Source organism: Tricharina praecox, assembly GCF_024521635.1.
Source record: "Tricharina praecox strain CBS 144465 chromosome Unknown BZA05scaffold_10, whole genome shotgun sequence".
Taxonomy (NCBI): Eukaryota; Fungi; Ascomycota; class Pezizomycetes; order Pezizales; family Pyronemataceae; genus Tricharina; species Tricharina praecox.
Window position 1 is genome coordinate 404,510 of NW_026250412.1, and position 15,609 is coordinate 420,118.

The window sequence follows — 15,609 nt, forward strand, 5'->3', positions numbered from 1 at the left end:
CTCTACATCGCTACTCTAGATACGCCGGAGAAACAGACGCAGAAAGAAGAAACAGAAGGAGAAGCGGAAGAAGAAGAAGCTGGTGGCATCAAGTCGAAGCAAAGGCAGGCAATCATTCCGCATGCGCAGCCTATCGTATCTCTCCGCATGTGATTTCTGCAGGCAATTGATTGATTGATTGAGCGCGGAACTGGAAGGGAAGGGAAAGGACGGAGGGAAGGGAAAACGTGAGAAGCGTCGAATATGTCTGCAGAGATGTTTGGACACGTCGGTTTCGCTAGAGTGCTCTACCTAGGTGAGAATTTACGGTAGCTGGTGAAAAGATTGTTCGGGATCCTGGTCTCTGGCCGTTGGAGGTGATAGGCGCGAGGAGAAGAGAAGACAAGCAAGAGAGAGGCAAGAGGCGAGAAGCAGCCCGCTTGGACAGACAGAGCTGAGGTCCTTTGCCTTTGCCCCGCCGCCCCGCCGCCCGGACAAAACAACGTCGCTTTGCCTTTGCCCCCCGCTCGGATAATTCCGGCTCGAAGGAACACTAAAAGAGTTCCACCTGCGAACCTTATCTGGCATCCATCCACATCCAGCACCCGGATGATGTATTGGTTGGGGCTCAAATAAAAATGAAAGAAAGAAGAAAAAAAATGCAGGGGCAGAGTGACTGCAAGTGGTGGTGGGCCGAGCTGAGCTTCAGTCGAGTCTGTCGTCCCACTCGTTGTGTCCAGCGACCCCGTTGCTGGTGCAACCAACCTACCAGCTGCCAACCAGCTACCTCGTACCAACCAGGCAGATATACTCCACCAACCATCACCTGCAAAAGATCTCAATCCCTCCACTCTGATTCCTCCTCCTCCTCCTCCTCATCCACCCCGTCCTCCTCCCCGCTCCTGCTCCCACTATCACCATATCACATCAATGTCGCCACGTTCACATCCACATTGCATCCGCGGTCCTATATTCTGCATGAGCATCAGTGCAAATGAATGAAGCCAACGCGGCCCTCCACCACCATCATCACACTCGCTGCCGGCGCGGACAGTCTCTGCTCCCCGGACGAACGAATGAATGAACGGGCGATAGCGCAGCCCTCCCACCCGCAGCACACCCGCAGCTAAAACAGAAGCAGGAGCAGAGCACGAGCAAAGAGCCATCCAGCAATCGGATCATCAACACCTACCCTCTCACATCCTGTCCTATCCCCTCCGCGAAACATCGATGAGATGAACCGCACCCTCTCCGCCCACCCACCGCTCTGTACATGTTCTGCGAAGGTCTGTAAAGGGAGAAGACGTCCGCCGCGTGTGCGCGCCCTGACTAAACTAGCCCACCAGCTAACTATCGGCCGCGATAGATAGGCAGACAGACAGATGCAAACTAATCGATGGCAGCGCAAAGGGTTCGTTTCAACTGGTTTCCGGAGAGTAGAGAAGGCAGAAGAGCGGAGAAGAGGAGAAGAGGAGAAGAGCGGAGAAGAGAAGAGAAGAGAAGAGCGCTGAGGTACCTATCTCTGCGGAGATGAATAGCATCCCGACTTGATGGCAGGAAGGGATGAACGATGAACGATGGATGGATGGAGGGAGGGAATGCGTCGGCCCGGTCCCCGGCGGATAGGTAGTAGGTACCTGTGGCCGCAGCTTCGTCGGGCAGTCGTCGAGCAGCCGTAGAGCAGCCGTAGAGTGCCAGTGCCAGCAGGGCTGACCTGATCCGAGCGGTGCTATCTATCAACCATCCTATCCCATCCTATCAGTGCTGGCTGGCTGGTCCCAAAGTGTGGAACTGCATAGGTACATTATATAATGTACCTATTATCGGGCACCGAGACAGACAGACACACGACCACACGGCCAGCCACGCCTGAGTGCATTATGGTATCAGCTATCTCGCTCAGTCATGGTAGTCATGGTGGAGAAGAAGAGGGGTACTTACCTTACAATGTTCCGCTCTCTCGCATCGAACAAGACACTGGAGCCGGAGCCGACGCCGGTTGGAAATCGAACTGTATTGGGTACCTATTGGGTATTACATAAGTGCTTACTCACTTACTTACAGACGAGAAGTCGGCTCGTTCGGAGTCGTCACTCGTGGAGTCGTAGGCGAGGGAGTTAAATGAAACACGTACCGTATGTAAATAGATCGGGTGGATGTCCGGCATGTCTTGCGATACGGATAGCTTGTAGGCCCGTCCGGGCCCGGCCCCGGCACAATTGATATAGACTCTATGATATATCAGCGCCGGGTCCTAGGCAAAGAAACATACTTAGATAGGATGGTTGAGCTCTTTCATGATCAGTGGGAACCATTCGGGCCCGACTACGGTGCCAACAAAGCTCTCGTTTCTTCTTCTTCTATTTCCTCATCATCATTGTCAACATCATCATAGCTATGATAGAAACTATCCTTTGCCCGACCATGCTACGGCGCCAGCGAAGCTATGGTTTCTTCTTCCTCATCATCATGAGAAGTCGGCTCGTGGGTCGTCACTTGTGCGCGAGGGAGTTAAATAAAGCACGAATAGGTATCGGGTGGATGTCCGGTATGTCTTGCGATACCGGTAGCTTCTATGCCCCTTCCCGGCCCGGCTGATATACCTATACTCGACATATATCAGCGCCGGATCCTGAGAGCGCAAAGAAACATAGATAGGTGGGTAGGGCCGTTGAGCTCTTTCATGATCAATGGAAACCATCCTTAGCTCAACTACAGTGCCAGCGAAGCTATTGTTTCTTCTTCTATTTCCTCATCATCACCATAGCTATCATAGAAACCATCCGTGGCCCGACTACGGTGCCAGCGAAGTGCTGGTTTCTTCTTCTTCCATTTCCTCATCATCACCATCATCGTCACCACTATCATCACCATCATCATCGCTACTCTACATACTAGTAGAGTTAGAAGCCGCCCTACCCGCGCTATCACTCGTTTTTTCGATCACGCTCTCTGTCATGCTCCATCTCGTCTCGTCCGGTGACTCCAGGCTCCAGCGCGTACATAGTTTGCGTGCACGGGGTGGGGGATGGGAGATGGCATTGCAAATACAGATCTCTCATTAGATTCACATAGCTTCTCACTTGCGTGGAAACTTAATTCTTATGTTCATACATACGGTGTGTTGCTGGACTGGCCCGTTGTAGGGCTGCCACGACAGTCGACAGTTGGAACTTGGGCCAGCTATCCCTGCACATGGAGAATTAAGCTCGAGACTCGAGTGCCGAGAACGAGATTCTCGAGAATTTCGTGATTCTTTGTAACGCGCCTTCCGCACCGCGTCGCCGAGTCGCCGAGTCACTGACCCTCCGACCTCGTGATAATATGTAACAACGAACCACGGAAGAACAAAAAATGGTTAAACAAACAAACATATCATAGGTACGAGCTCGATGCCGAAAAGAGATGTATATCGAGAGACCCAAGATCGAGTATCATGTATGTCCCTATGAGATCTATAAACCGTGATTCAATTGCAAAAGATGTCTATATACGAACTTTTGGGAATACCCATCTATTGTTAAAACGACTTGTGGAAGTAATCACTAGAACGCTCGAGATGGAGAACCCCACCACCGGTCCTCCGAACGGCTAGTTAGTGGACTGCATACTCCACTCACAGGAACACACTCGTTATCGGTAATGTCTGTAAATCGAATAAATTCAAGATCTCTCTCTCTCTCTCTCTCTCTCTCTGATGTGTTAAACAAGAGACGCACCGGACCGACAAAGCAAGACAAGACAAGACGAACAGTTTCACAGCAACAACAGAAAAGCAACAACAAAACACAATTTCAACGATCAACGATCAACAACCAACCGCGTTGGCACATACTGGTACATGGTAGGTCGCTCGATAACTGCCGGCACCGAGACCCTGCGCTCCGTTAATGTTCTGCCGAATCACACGATCAAAGTGCCGATGTAGGTAGCGAGTTGGAATGTATGAAGTATGTATGTAAAGTAATGCCGTGCCGTTTAATGGATCCGAGGAGGTGACGGGATGTCGATAACTTTGTACCTACCGGTATCCCTGGTATCTGGACCCTGAAGAAGAGCTTCCGATACCAGGCGCTCTACTAGTAATTCCGTATTTGCGTTGCATCATAGCATAGCACTGGCACTGGCAGTGTGCCGTTATTCGCGTATGGATACAACGGCAGTCATTGTTAACTACAGTCATGTCATATCACGTAGGTATTGTCACGTAGGTAATGTCACGTAGGTAATGTCACGTAATGTGACTGAACAGCAAAAGCCATGACGGTTTAGCACCGGTAATGGTATTGCCAAGCATGGCTGGTAAGCGGTGGTGTCACGTGTGGCACTGTGGCTGGCGACCGTCGGGCCCGTTCATTCTTCAGTCTTCACATTTCCTTACTCCCCCCTTAGTTATTTTAAGGCGCCTCCTCCTCCTCCTTCTCCTCCTCCTCCTCCTCCTCCTCCCGCCCGGCACATATATATCAGCCCCATCGGCAGTATCCGTATCACGTAGATGGCGTGTTTCACTGCACTGCACTGCACTGCACAGTAGGTATCATGATTCATGACGGCCAAGAGTTTACAAGTTTACATAACAATTGACCGTCAGACCTAAGGCTTGACATGCATTTAGGTACGGTAATTCGACATCCCTAATTCTAAGAACAGGAGCTCTAATTCCACCTATCTGCGTGGCACTGGCATGGCACTGGCATGGTGACGTTGTCCGTGTCATGAATCGTGTCGTAAGTAATTCAGTCTGCAAAAAAAATACTTGTGCATTTCTTTCGGCGGCGGCGGCCAAACTCGTACACTTTCACTGGTGACTATACAATACACTGTGGAGAACAGCACTTTCCAATCCCGAGGGTCCCGGAGACGGCTGACGGCTGAAGTGAAGAGGTGAAAAGCGGTAAAAAGAGGTAAAAAAGAGGACATAATGTAAGGGCGGAACATGAATGATGATATTGGGCGGGTGCCTGGGTGCCTGGGTGCCTGACTCTGAGTGCGACTTCATGAGTCATGACGACGACTCACACTCCCTCGAGGGAGAGGGAGTCTCCTTCCGTCAGTGGGTAGGTGGGTATGTAGGTGGGCAAGTAGGTAGGTGGATACTTGATTCTGTTTGTCCGTCCGTCACCGTATGTACCGTGTGTACTTGTGTAGAGGATGTAGAGGATGTAGTGGATGTAGAGGATGTAGAGGATGTGGAGTAAAAGTAACGCCGCCGCCACTCCACCTGTGTAGGTAAGTAAGAGGTGGGTAGAGTACATACTTGATTCTGTCTGCCCGTCCTTCTCCCCCTTAGGTGCTAACGTACCGGTAGAGTATGTAAAAGTATTGCCGCCGCCGACGTTGACGCCGCAATCCTGTTCTTCCTGCTCACAGCTCGTAGCTCGCAGCCCGCCTCGAGGTGCTGATCGTCCGTCCAATGTCCAGTGCCCAGTGCCCAGTGTCCAGTGTCCACTGTCCACTGGGCGGTGGGCGGTGGGCGGTGAGCGGAGGTTTCCATCATTCATGTTGGGAACGCGCGCGCGCAACACGTAACTTATATGCGGTTTTTTTTTTGCTTCTTTCCTCTCCTCGCTCCTCGCTCCTCCACACTCCTCCACACACCTCTCCTCACCTCTCACCTCTCACCTTTGAGGTCAGTGGAGTGGATACTATTGAGTAAGTACCGTATATAGAATAGGTATGGTGCGTACCGGATAGCTACCGAGATGAAACCGGATGGCTGGCCGGTGGGCTGGGCAGTGGGCACTGGGCGGTGGGACGGATGCGAGGCGAGCAACACAGCACGACGGAAGCAAGTACGGAACAAATAACGTGAGAGAAAAGAAAAGAAAAAACGCCTCGTTCGCGGAGACGCAGCGCGGTGTACAGCGCCAAACCAAACAAGCACAGGCCGCCCACTCTCACGGAGCATGTATCAATGTATCATACTCTAAGTTACTCTATATACAGTAAGTACTCTGCTTATCGAGAGGTTGACACGCATCCGGATTCCGGCCAGGCCCTGCCCAGGCCGCCAGCCATGTTTACATCACGAAGTTTGGATGCTGACCGAGGATGATCAAGGCTCATGAAAGTGCGGAGAGATGTGGAGTGACCCCCTGTGATTTTGCGGGGTTCGGCTCCCACTCGCCGACGCCGACGCCAAATCCAAGGGAGAGACGCATCCTGACAACGGCGGGGAAGGGGAAGGGGGAAAACAGTGGGCGCCGGTGTGTGCGCCGGACAGGGGGCCGGGGAGAAGGTTTGCTGTTAGCGGGCTTGGCTACAGTGGGCTAGGGGGCTATACCTGGTATCTTCGGTTGACCGTTCGATTCGCCCCCCGCACCAAGGGCCCCTACCCCCCACAGTGAAGGGAAGATAGGTACATAGAATACTACTTGTGGTTGGTACATTCTGTGAGTGGGTAAGGCAAGTACGGTAGTTAGTACTGGTAGAGTAACTGGAGTACCTAGGTGTCGGTATCCTCCAGACACCGACACCGACCGATTGACCGCTCCTCTGAAGACTCCTGTGATGCCATTCCTGTCCCATCCAGTGCAGCAACGGCAGACTCTCGTCTCATGTTTTACTTACCGACAGGCCAGTCAGCCAGAGTCCACCGACTCCCATACATAGCAATCCGAAAGCAGCTCCGCGCAGCAGCACTCGAGCTTGGCGCTCACGTTGCAAGCAGGTAAGCCAGTATGCGTATGCATTGGTTAGCTCACCCGGTGCATGCAACTTCCACGCGGTTGCGTCACAAAAAAAGCCCCCGAAATGCGCGGAAAAGCCGATGGATCGTGGGAATGGCCGTTTGTACTCACTTATGCACCCACGTACGCACCGCATAACGGCCGGAAGTCCGTGCAGATGGCTGGCTGACTGGCTGGCTGGTGGGAGAAAAAAAGAGAGAGTCGTACTACCAACGGTACTTAGACCACAGCTTAGTTACGCCGCTTCGTCGACAACGGTCCGGCATCGGGCTCGGAGTGGGTTCGCTGGGACTGTGGACTCCCTCTACTTCGTGGAATAATTAAGACCCGTCCCGGTTGCCCACCCGGCGGCCCCACCACAATCTGGATGCGTTACCGCAAGCGGGATGGATTGAGGCATCCTCCGCCCATTGATGGGGTGTTTCCAGTAGCTATGTGAACCGTGGGTCCCCGTAACCTTAACGTTGGGTTCCCTGCCCTTCCCACAGCCATTTGGCGGTGCATAGTGGACTTTGAAGGAGGGGGGGAGGGTTGGGGGGGAGAATTGGCGAGCGAGAACTGGCGAGCGAGAATGATGACGATCCTCCAAGGTATGTAGAGAGCACTCTACTTTCCCACGGATCCATCCCAGCCTCCTTCCACGTTCTGCTGTGCATGTAACCCCACCACCACGACGAACCCACATGGTTCATGTACCCCACAAGCGGAGAGGTCGATAACCCACGACAGCCCCCGCGACCCCCCCCTCCCCCCGGATTTCTTACCTCCGGTGATCTTTCTCCGTGTTGAGCAATTCATCCGTGCGGCGCCGGACCAAGAATGGAGATGTAACATACACTGTTCCTTGCTCGTTGGCTCGGACAATGTTGCGGAGGGCAGCACGCTGCGTGCAGGCGTCGTCGTGACGGGTGGAATTTTGTAGAATCCGATTTGGCCTCATGCGCCTCCCTCCTGTCGTGCTCGTGTTGCTCTGGCTACATGCGGATCGAGGCATGGAGGCATGGAGGCATGGAGGCATGGAGGAAGGGAGGCAGGGAGGGAGGGCGCGAGGCGGGGCCTGGATCGAAGGGTTCGAAACCTGAATTCTTTCCGAATACCGAACCAACCCCTCCTCTTCGTGCTCCTCTAGGGCGGTCTCAGTATCGTCTCCCTCCCTCGTGGTGTGTGTGCGTATAAGTATATGGTTATAGCCCCCCCTCGGTTTTCTCTTCAGCAGTTCTTCGCTCAACATCCACTCGGTCGATCACACTCACCCTTCACGATGATTCACAACCTTCTGGTAGTCGCCCTCTTCGCCGGAGCGGCATTCGGTCAGGACTTGTCTTACAGCGAGCCCTACTATCCTTCGCCTCGCACGGATGGCTCTGGAGACTGGGCTGCGGCCTACGTCAAGGCCCGCGAGTTCGTCGGTGCCCTCACCCTGCCCGAGAAGGTCAATCTCACCACCGGTACTGGATGGTCTATGGATGCCTGCGTTGGCAATGTTGGTTAGTTCTATTCCTATGCCCATTGAACTGCTGGCGGTGAAAGAGGAGTTTTGATATTAACCTCATCCTTCCAGGAACAATCCCCCGCATTGGCTTTGCTTCGATATGTCTCCAGGACTCTCCCCTCGGAATCCGATTCGGCACCTATTCCTCCGCTTTCCCCGCGGGAATGAACGCCGCCATGACTTGGGACCGCAAGCTCATGTACGAGCGCGGATACGCCATGGGTGAGGAGTTCAAAGGAAAGGGTATCAACGTTGCTCTGGGCCCTGTGGTAAGATCCATTCCCCCTTCCCCGCCCATGTTGTGGTACGGTCAGAAGCTAAGACAGTGTAGGCGGGACCTCTTGGACGTCACCCCGAAGGTGGACGTAACTGGGAGGGATTCTCTTCGGACCCGGTCTTGACCGGTGTTGGCATGATGGAGACCATCAAGGGAATGCAGGATGCGGGTGTTGTGGCCACAGCCAAGCACTTCATCGGCAACGAGCAGGAACATTTCAGACAGCGTGGAGAGTGGAACCAGTGGGGCTTCGACATCGATCAGGCCATCTCCGCCAATGTCGACGACAGAGCTATGCATGAGCTCTACGGATGGCCGTTCGCCGACGCTGTTCGTGCCAATGTTGGAGGTAAGCGTTCCCCCCCCTCGACGACAGAGTTGAGTCGAATTCGTGCTGACCCAGCATGTAGCCATCATGTGCTCGTACCAGCAGGTCAACAACAGCTACGGTTGCCAGAACAGCAAATTGCTCAATGGACTCCTGAAGGACGAGATGGACTTCCAGGGTTTCGTCATGTCTGATTGGCAGGCTCAGCACGCCGGTGTCGATGCTGTAAGTTCTTCTGGTGAAAGTGTCCGGTGAACTTCGTAGCTGACCCCATCAATAGGCTCTTGCAGGTCTCGACATGAGCATGCCTGGAGACACCGTCTTCAACTCTGGTGTATCTTACTGGGGTGGCAACCTCACTCGTGCCGTGCTCAACGGAACCGTCCCTGAATGGAGGCTCGACGACATGGCTACCCGTATCATGGCAGCCTACTTCCTCGTTGGCCAGGACCCCGAGACTTACCCCGAGACCAACTTCAACTCTTGGACCACCGACGAGTACGGTTACAAGGCCTTCGCCCCCAAGGCAAACTACGGACTCGTCAACCAGGATGTCGATGTCCGTGGCGACCACTACAAGAACATCCGCGAAGTTGCTGCCAAGTCCAATGTTCTCCTCAAGAACGTCGACGGTGCCCTTCCCCTCCGCAAGCTCAAGCAGATCGGTATCTTCGGATCCGACGCCGGCGAGGCCCAGTACGGCCCCAACGGTTGCAACGACCGTGGCTGCCACAACGGAACCCTCGCCATGGGCTGGGGATCCGGAACCGCCAGCTTCCCCTACCTCATCACTCCCCTCGAGGCCATCAAGCGCCGGGCCATCAAGCAGGGCACCGTCGTTCAGTCCGTTCTCAATGACTACGCATACGCTCAGATCAATGCCACCGCCAAGGTCGCCTCGGCGTGCTTGGTCTTTGTCGCTGCAGACGCCGGAGAGGGCTACCTCGAGCAGGACGGAAACCTCGGTGACAGGAAGAACCTTACCCTCTGGAACGCCGGAGATGCTCTGATCAACACTGTTGCGTCCAACTGCAACAACACCATCGTTGTCGTCCATGCCGTCGGTGTTGTTCTCTACGAGGAGTTCATCGACCACCCCAACGTTACCGCTGTCATTTTCGCTGGTCTTCCCGGCCAAGAGTCCGGTGATGCCATCGTCGATGTTCTCTACGGTGATGTGAACCCCTCCGGAAAGCTCCCTTTTACTGTCGGCAAGAAGTCTGAGGACTACGGCGTCGAGCCCATGTACAAGCCCACCACTCGCACCCCCCAGCAGGACTTCTCCGAGGGTCTCTTCATCGACTACCGTCACTTCGACAAGAACGACATCGAGCCCCGCTTCGAGTTCGGTTTCGGTATGAGCTACACCACCTTCAACTACTCTCGCCTCAGCATCAAGAAGGTCGGCGAAGTCTCCGCCTACACTCCCATGACCGGCAAAACCGACGCTGTGACCAAGCCCGCCACCGACTTTGTCGTCGAGGACTACCTTCCCCCGGCGGACTTTGAGTCCTACCGTCTTGAGAAGTTCATCTACCCCTACATCAACTCGACCGCCGACGTCATCGTCAACAGCACCTACGACATGCCCGAGGGCGCCTACGACATCACCCCGCAGCCGATCCCGGCCGCCGGTGGTGCGCCCGGTGGTAACCCCTCGCTGTACGAGACCGTGTACAAGGTCTCGGTTGTCATCACCAACACCGGTAGCTGTGCCGGTGAGGAGGTCGCCCAGCTGTACCTCGAGACCGGTCTTGCAGACGACCCCATCCGCGTCCTGCGTGGATTCGAGAAGGTCGCCCTCAAGAAGGGAGAGAGCAAGACTGTCACCATGACCCTCGCCCGGAGGGACGTCATGAGGTGGGACGTCGTCAGCCAGGACTGGGTCGTCACCGAGGGCGTCAAGACTGTCAAGGTCGGCGCTAGCTCCAGGAACCTTCCCTTGTCTGGTACCCTCCAGTAGATGTCTGGACTCTGAAGGTGTGGGCATGATTGCCTGTTGTGCATATGTTTTTTTTTCCTTTGTTTTTCTTCTATGTTTTTCTTTATCTTTTTCTTTCGATTCGGTGCGATTTGTCGATATGATGATGATGATGATGGCCTGTATAGCTGTATATACTTTACGTGAACTGTGGATTACTGGGGATGGTATTTGCGGTAGAAAATGCATATGATCGAGAATGAAGGGATTCAACGGCCGTTACATACAATACTTGCTTGCTTGGTGATGACTTGAGCTGGTGTGACTGTGGCTGGGAATATCTACTTTGAAGGCGGCATCGTTGAGGATGAATGGCAGAGTCTCTCTCAAGCCATACACCGGCTACCAACCGTGGGAGGAGCGGTTCCTCAGCCTTGGCTGACATCATGACTCGGAAGAAGACGAAGCATCGGAGTTCTTTGCCTGTGGTGTTTATACCTTGTAGCCGAGTGGAAGGGGGCTTTGCCTTACTCAGTAACCCAGCGCCATCTCCGACGCCGACATTACACAGCCTAAGTAGCCCAGCGGCGCCGAACCACGAAATACCACCCGCGATGACCCGTGATGGCTCGCTGGCCCGCTGGCGGGAAGATCAGTGGTGATTAACCGCAGCGATTGACCGCAGTGAATTAATGTAAGATGTAATTGCCAGATGCAATGCAATGAGAATAGCGAGCTATCTCTCTGCCTGTAAATTGATGATCTCTCTCTCCCTCTCTCCCCCTTTCTCTACGAAACGACCTTATGATAAACGAAGAGATCACTTTTTTGGTTTCCATTGTTCACTGTTTTGGTTTCTACTGTTCAGTGTTCAGTGTTCAGTGTTCAGTGCTCAGTGTTCAGTGTCCAGCTCAGCTCAACACAACCAGAATCACGCGATCAGATCATAGATATTGCTTCCCCTGTCCCACCGCCCACCGCCTTGGCCTATTCCAGCGATATCTAAAGCAGTGTATGTTCATAGATCGCACCTGGGAATGACACCGGGAGGATATAGATCGATGCTCCCCCTCTCTCTATGCAATGAGCATAACCGAAGAAATCACTTTCTTTTTGTTTTTGTTTTTTGTTTTTTGGTTGTTTGGCCTGGCCTCGAGTGATGACCCGTGAACCCTGGAAGTGTCGTGTGCTCTGTCCCCCCCTGCCCCTCGTCCCTGGTCCATCACGTGAAGATTACAGGATTACCAGCCTGTGAAAAAAATTACGTACTCCACACCAAAGTCCACAGTGCACACAAGATTTGTCTCTGACATCTTGACATCGTGTCTCTTTCATAAATACCAGCTTCACATGGAAACGTGAAAAGTTAAAGCGAGATGTCATCTATTTTGCACCGGCAACCCAACAAAACCGAAAACAGCGCTCTCGAAGAATCCCCAAAAGCCGAATGAACGAAGAAACCCGACAGGCAAAAGACGGAGTACTACCGGAAGAAAAAAAAATAGTAACTGGAGTGAATGAAGGCTATGGGTGGGTTGTCATGGAAGAGGAAACCTTTTTCTACAAAAGCACACACACTATGCGTGACAGACAACACAACCCTTTGACTCCATCCCTAATATAGTAGATGATTCCCACTCCCCTTCCCCCTATGAAAAGACCTGCCCCGCATAAAGTACAACAGTAAATTGTCGAAACAAACCCCATCCCATTTTTGAAAGCTCTCCCAAAGCATTATCTACGTCCCCAAGCAACACGGCACCCGAACACCCACCACCGACTCAACCTTCACCTTTGGCGATCCGCTTATTTGAAAGCCTTTCCGAAGAGGATGAGCTGGACCTGGTCGTACAGGGACAACACACCGGCACCAGCAACACCACGGAGGATGTTGGCACCAGCACCCTTGAAGAGCGACTTAACACCCTCGGCCTTGACGATCGAGGAGAAAGCGTGCATGGAGGAGTTGTACTTGACGGCCTCACCGGAAGTCTGTGGAGATGTATCAGTGACTGTCTTCATCGAATAGTTGATATAGAGGGGGATAGCTTACCATCATCATGCGACGACGAACGGTGTCGAGAGGGTAGGAGGCGATTCCAGCACCAGTGGTGACACACCATCCAAGAGCGAACGAGGCCAAGAAGTTGCCCTCAAGCTTGCCGGTAAGGACGACAGGCTTGATGGAGTCGTACATACCGAAGTACAGACCACGGTAGACGATGATACCGAGGACGGAAGGACCGAAACCACGGTAAAGACCGGCAACACCGTCAGAGGCGAGAGTCTTCTTGTAGACGTCGACGAGTCCGTTGTACTGACGGGCACCACCGGTCTTGGCCGACTTGTTGTCGTTGGCCAGACGGGTACGGGCGTAGTCCAACGAGTAGACGAAGAGGAGCGAGGTGGCACCAGCAGCTCCTCCGGAAGCCAAGTTACCGGCCATCCACTTGCCGTAACCATCACGGTCCTTCTTGTAACCGAACATGGCCTTGAACTTGTCACGGAAAGCGAAGTTCAGAGCCTGGGTAGGGAAGTAACGGATGACGTTGGCGGTGTTTCCACGCCACAGGGCAACGAGACCCTCGTCGGCCATGGTGCGCTTGAAGCAGTCCGAGATACCGTTGTACTTGCGGTCGAGACGTCCCTGCTTGATCATCTCATCCTATACGAGCAACCGGCAATTAGACTTTGCCGTTGACGGGTTGGCACAGATAAGGATAGTGTGTACGAACCTGGTTCTGGATGAGGAGCTTGACACGCTCAATGGGGGCAGCGGCGGTCTTGGAGACCGCAGCGGAGATACCGCCCATCATGAAATCAATCATGAAGTTCTGTATGTGGAAACAGCGTTAGTACACACGATCAACCAGATGCCACCCGACCCTCCAATGTTGCACCCTCGGCCATCGAGAGAACCCATCTAAGCAAAACAGCCCAACGAGACCAGACGGAGACAGCAGATCTGCGATTGAAAGCATCAATCCGCCAGATCCCCCTCGCCGGAAGTCTTATCGGAGCTGTTGGTTGCGAGCTATGATGGATTCCCCGTTGTGACCGGCATTACGGAAAATTTTTTCTTCGGTACGCTCCGGGTATTGGGGGGGAGAAGTTAGGTGGTAGTAGCAGATCGATAGACTTACGGATTGCTTCTTCTCAGACATGTTGGCGGTGTTTTTTGATTCGGACTGGTGATGTGAGGAGGGGTAAAGAGCGGATCAACGACTCTTGTGGGGTGGGATGAGGAGGGGAGAGAGGAGAGTGAGGAAGGGAACTTCTGGGTTGGGGGGGGAAAGGAGGAAGTCAACGACGGCAGCAGCAACAGGGCTTAAAAGCGAAGGTCTGCCAGAAAACCACAGGCTTGGCGAAAGTTTTTGTGGCGGCTTAGCGCCGTCGGAGAGGAACGGAGCCTAATCAGGGCAAAGGGCCCAAATTCTGGCGGGGCAGGATTAACTACATCCCTTTTCTCCACTCGTGCCCGCCGCCAGCTGCCAGCCATGCTGCTACGGGTACCGTAGAGGATACCGGCAGTGCGTAGATACAGCGGGCATTTTCCTCCTTGGCCTCACTCTGCTCCCGACGCTATGTGTGTAGAGTACATACATAGATGATGGCAGCGGCCAACGGATGTGCTTCCCCTGCCGTTACGATTGCTCGCAGGACTTTGGATGTCTGTGACTGTGGTATACGGTAGCAACGAGCCGCTGTTCTGTTTGAACTGTACTGAGTGTTCGATCAACCTCCTCTATTTGCCGCGGCGTAAATGCTTCGGAGCTATCTACTCTATACTGTAGTATAGGAATGTAGTAGGATTGAGCATTCCATGCTTCATACCAGCAGCCGGCCATTAGGTATTGCGAATATGAGCTTCGAGGAGGCCGACGGACCGACGACCAGTCGGTTTGCAGACACAGTAAGCTGTACTCTAGAATTCTAGAATAGGTAGCAGGTAGAGTGTCTATCCGGAGCAGCAAGCAAGCAAAGCAGGTATCTCTTCAGGAGCTTCCTTTCTTTTTTCTTTCCTTTTTCTCTCGCAGTATCCGGATCGCATTGCATCACACACCTGCTTTTCTGCCACCACCGGCCAACCGGATTCTTGATCGTGCTTCGAAGAGCCAAAAGGCAAAGTGGGCGTCTTCCAATTCGACGTCTGGGCCATGGGCTGGCTGGCTGGCGGAGCTTGGGAAAGCAACCTGTCCGACCAACCAAGAAGCAGCGGAAGGTTGGTTGGTTGGCTTTTTTTTTTTCTTTCCCTCTCTCCCGCTCCCTGCACCCGAGGGACATCCTTCCATCCTGCCTGTGATTCTGATTCTTGGAGCAAGCGGCCAGCGGATCAAATCAGCCTCAAATCAGCCTCAAATCAGAGCTTCCAATTGCCAACCGAAAGAAAAAAAAAAGAAAGGAAAAAAAAAGAAAAGGAAAAGACGACACGGGAAAAAAAAGATTTTTTCCTTTTTCCCTTTCCTTTCTTTCCCTCTGGCCCTTGGGAAGAGCGGCAATCGGAGAGCGAGCCTGGAGCAAGTCCCAGCTGCACGCACGCTTCTGAAAAGTCCGCAGTGCGCAGTCCGGCTGCAAGATTATCGTGGTCCAGTCAAAATATCTCAATATCGCCCCGGATCAACGGTTCTTCGGCATGGTTTCGGGCAGTTCTCGATCCGACCTGGACTTGGACTCCCTCCTCCACTCCAACTTTCTGTGGCACGCAGCAACAACAATAACAACAGGAAAGAGAAGTAAGGTGCTTTTCTAGGTACTTACCGCTCCAGGCAACCCGACGATAGAGTAGACAGATATGGGGTACGTGTGTCTTTGCCATATGTAAAACGTAAAACATAAACCATAAACCATGCGAAACAATCCCCGCCGATGATGAGATAGAGTGGAATGCGCAGTACTATGTCCAGAAAAAGTGTGTACGATAGG

At 53.2% G+C, this 15,609-nt stretch overlaps 3 protein-coding genes across 3 annotated transcripts; 1 reads left to right on the forward strand and 2 right to left on the reverse strand.

The window, feature by feature from the left end:
- Positions 1 to 4,845: 4,845 nt before the first annotated feature.
- Positions 4,846 to 5,585, reverse strand: BZA05DRAFT_28059 (uncharacterized protein). The gene has a single exon (XM_051480305.1). It carries the CDS (start codon positions 5,478 to 5,480, stop codon positions 4,995 to 4,997), a length of 486 nt encoding a protein of 161 aa, XP_051339994.1. The 5' UTR covers positions 5,481 to 5,585; the 3' UTR covers positions 4,846 to 4,994.
- A 2,344-nt stretch (positions 5,586 to 7,929) lies between these two features.
- Positions 7,930 to 10,728, forward strand: BZA05DRAFT_336852 (beta-glucosidase; the record flags this gene model as incomplete). Its single annotated transcript, XM_051480827.1, has 5 exons — positions 7,930 to 8,155; positions 8,230 to 8,429; positions 8,492 to 8,786; positions 8,848 to 8,990; positions 9,046 to 10,728. The coding sequence occupies 5 exons, from the start codon at positions 7,930 to 7,932 to the stop codon at positions 10,726 to 10,728; spliced, it is 2,547 nt and encodes an 848-aa protein (XP_051339995.1).
- Positions 10,729 to 12,012: 1,284 nt separating this feature from the next.
- Positions 12,013 to 14,095, reverse strand: BZA05DRAFT_395950 (mitochondrial carrier domain-containing protein). Its single transcript, XM_051483484.1, has 4 exons — positions 13,830 to 14,095; positions 13,422 to 13,520; positions 12,740 to 13,351; positions 12,013 to 12,678 (listed from the first exon to the last, which is right to left on the reverse strand). The coding sequence occupies exons 1-4, from the start codon at positions 13,848 to 13,850 to the stop codon at positions 12,493 to 12,495; spliced, it is 918 nt and encodes a 305-aa protein (XP_051339996.1). The 5' UTR covers positions 13,851 to 14,095; the 3' UTR covers positions 12,013 to 12,492.
- Between the last annotated feature and the right edge of the window lie 1,514 nt (positions 14,096 to 15,609).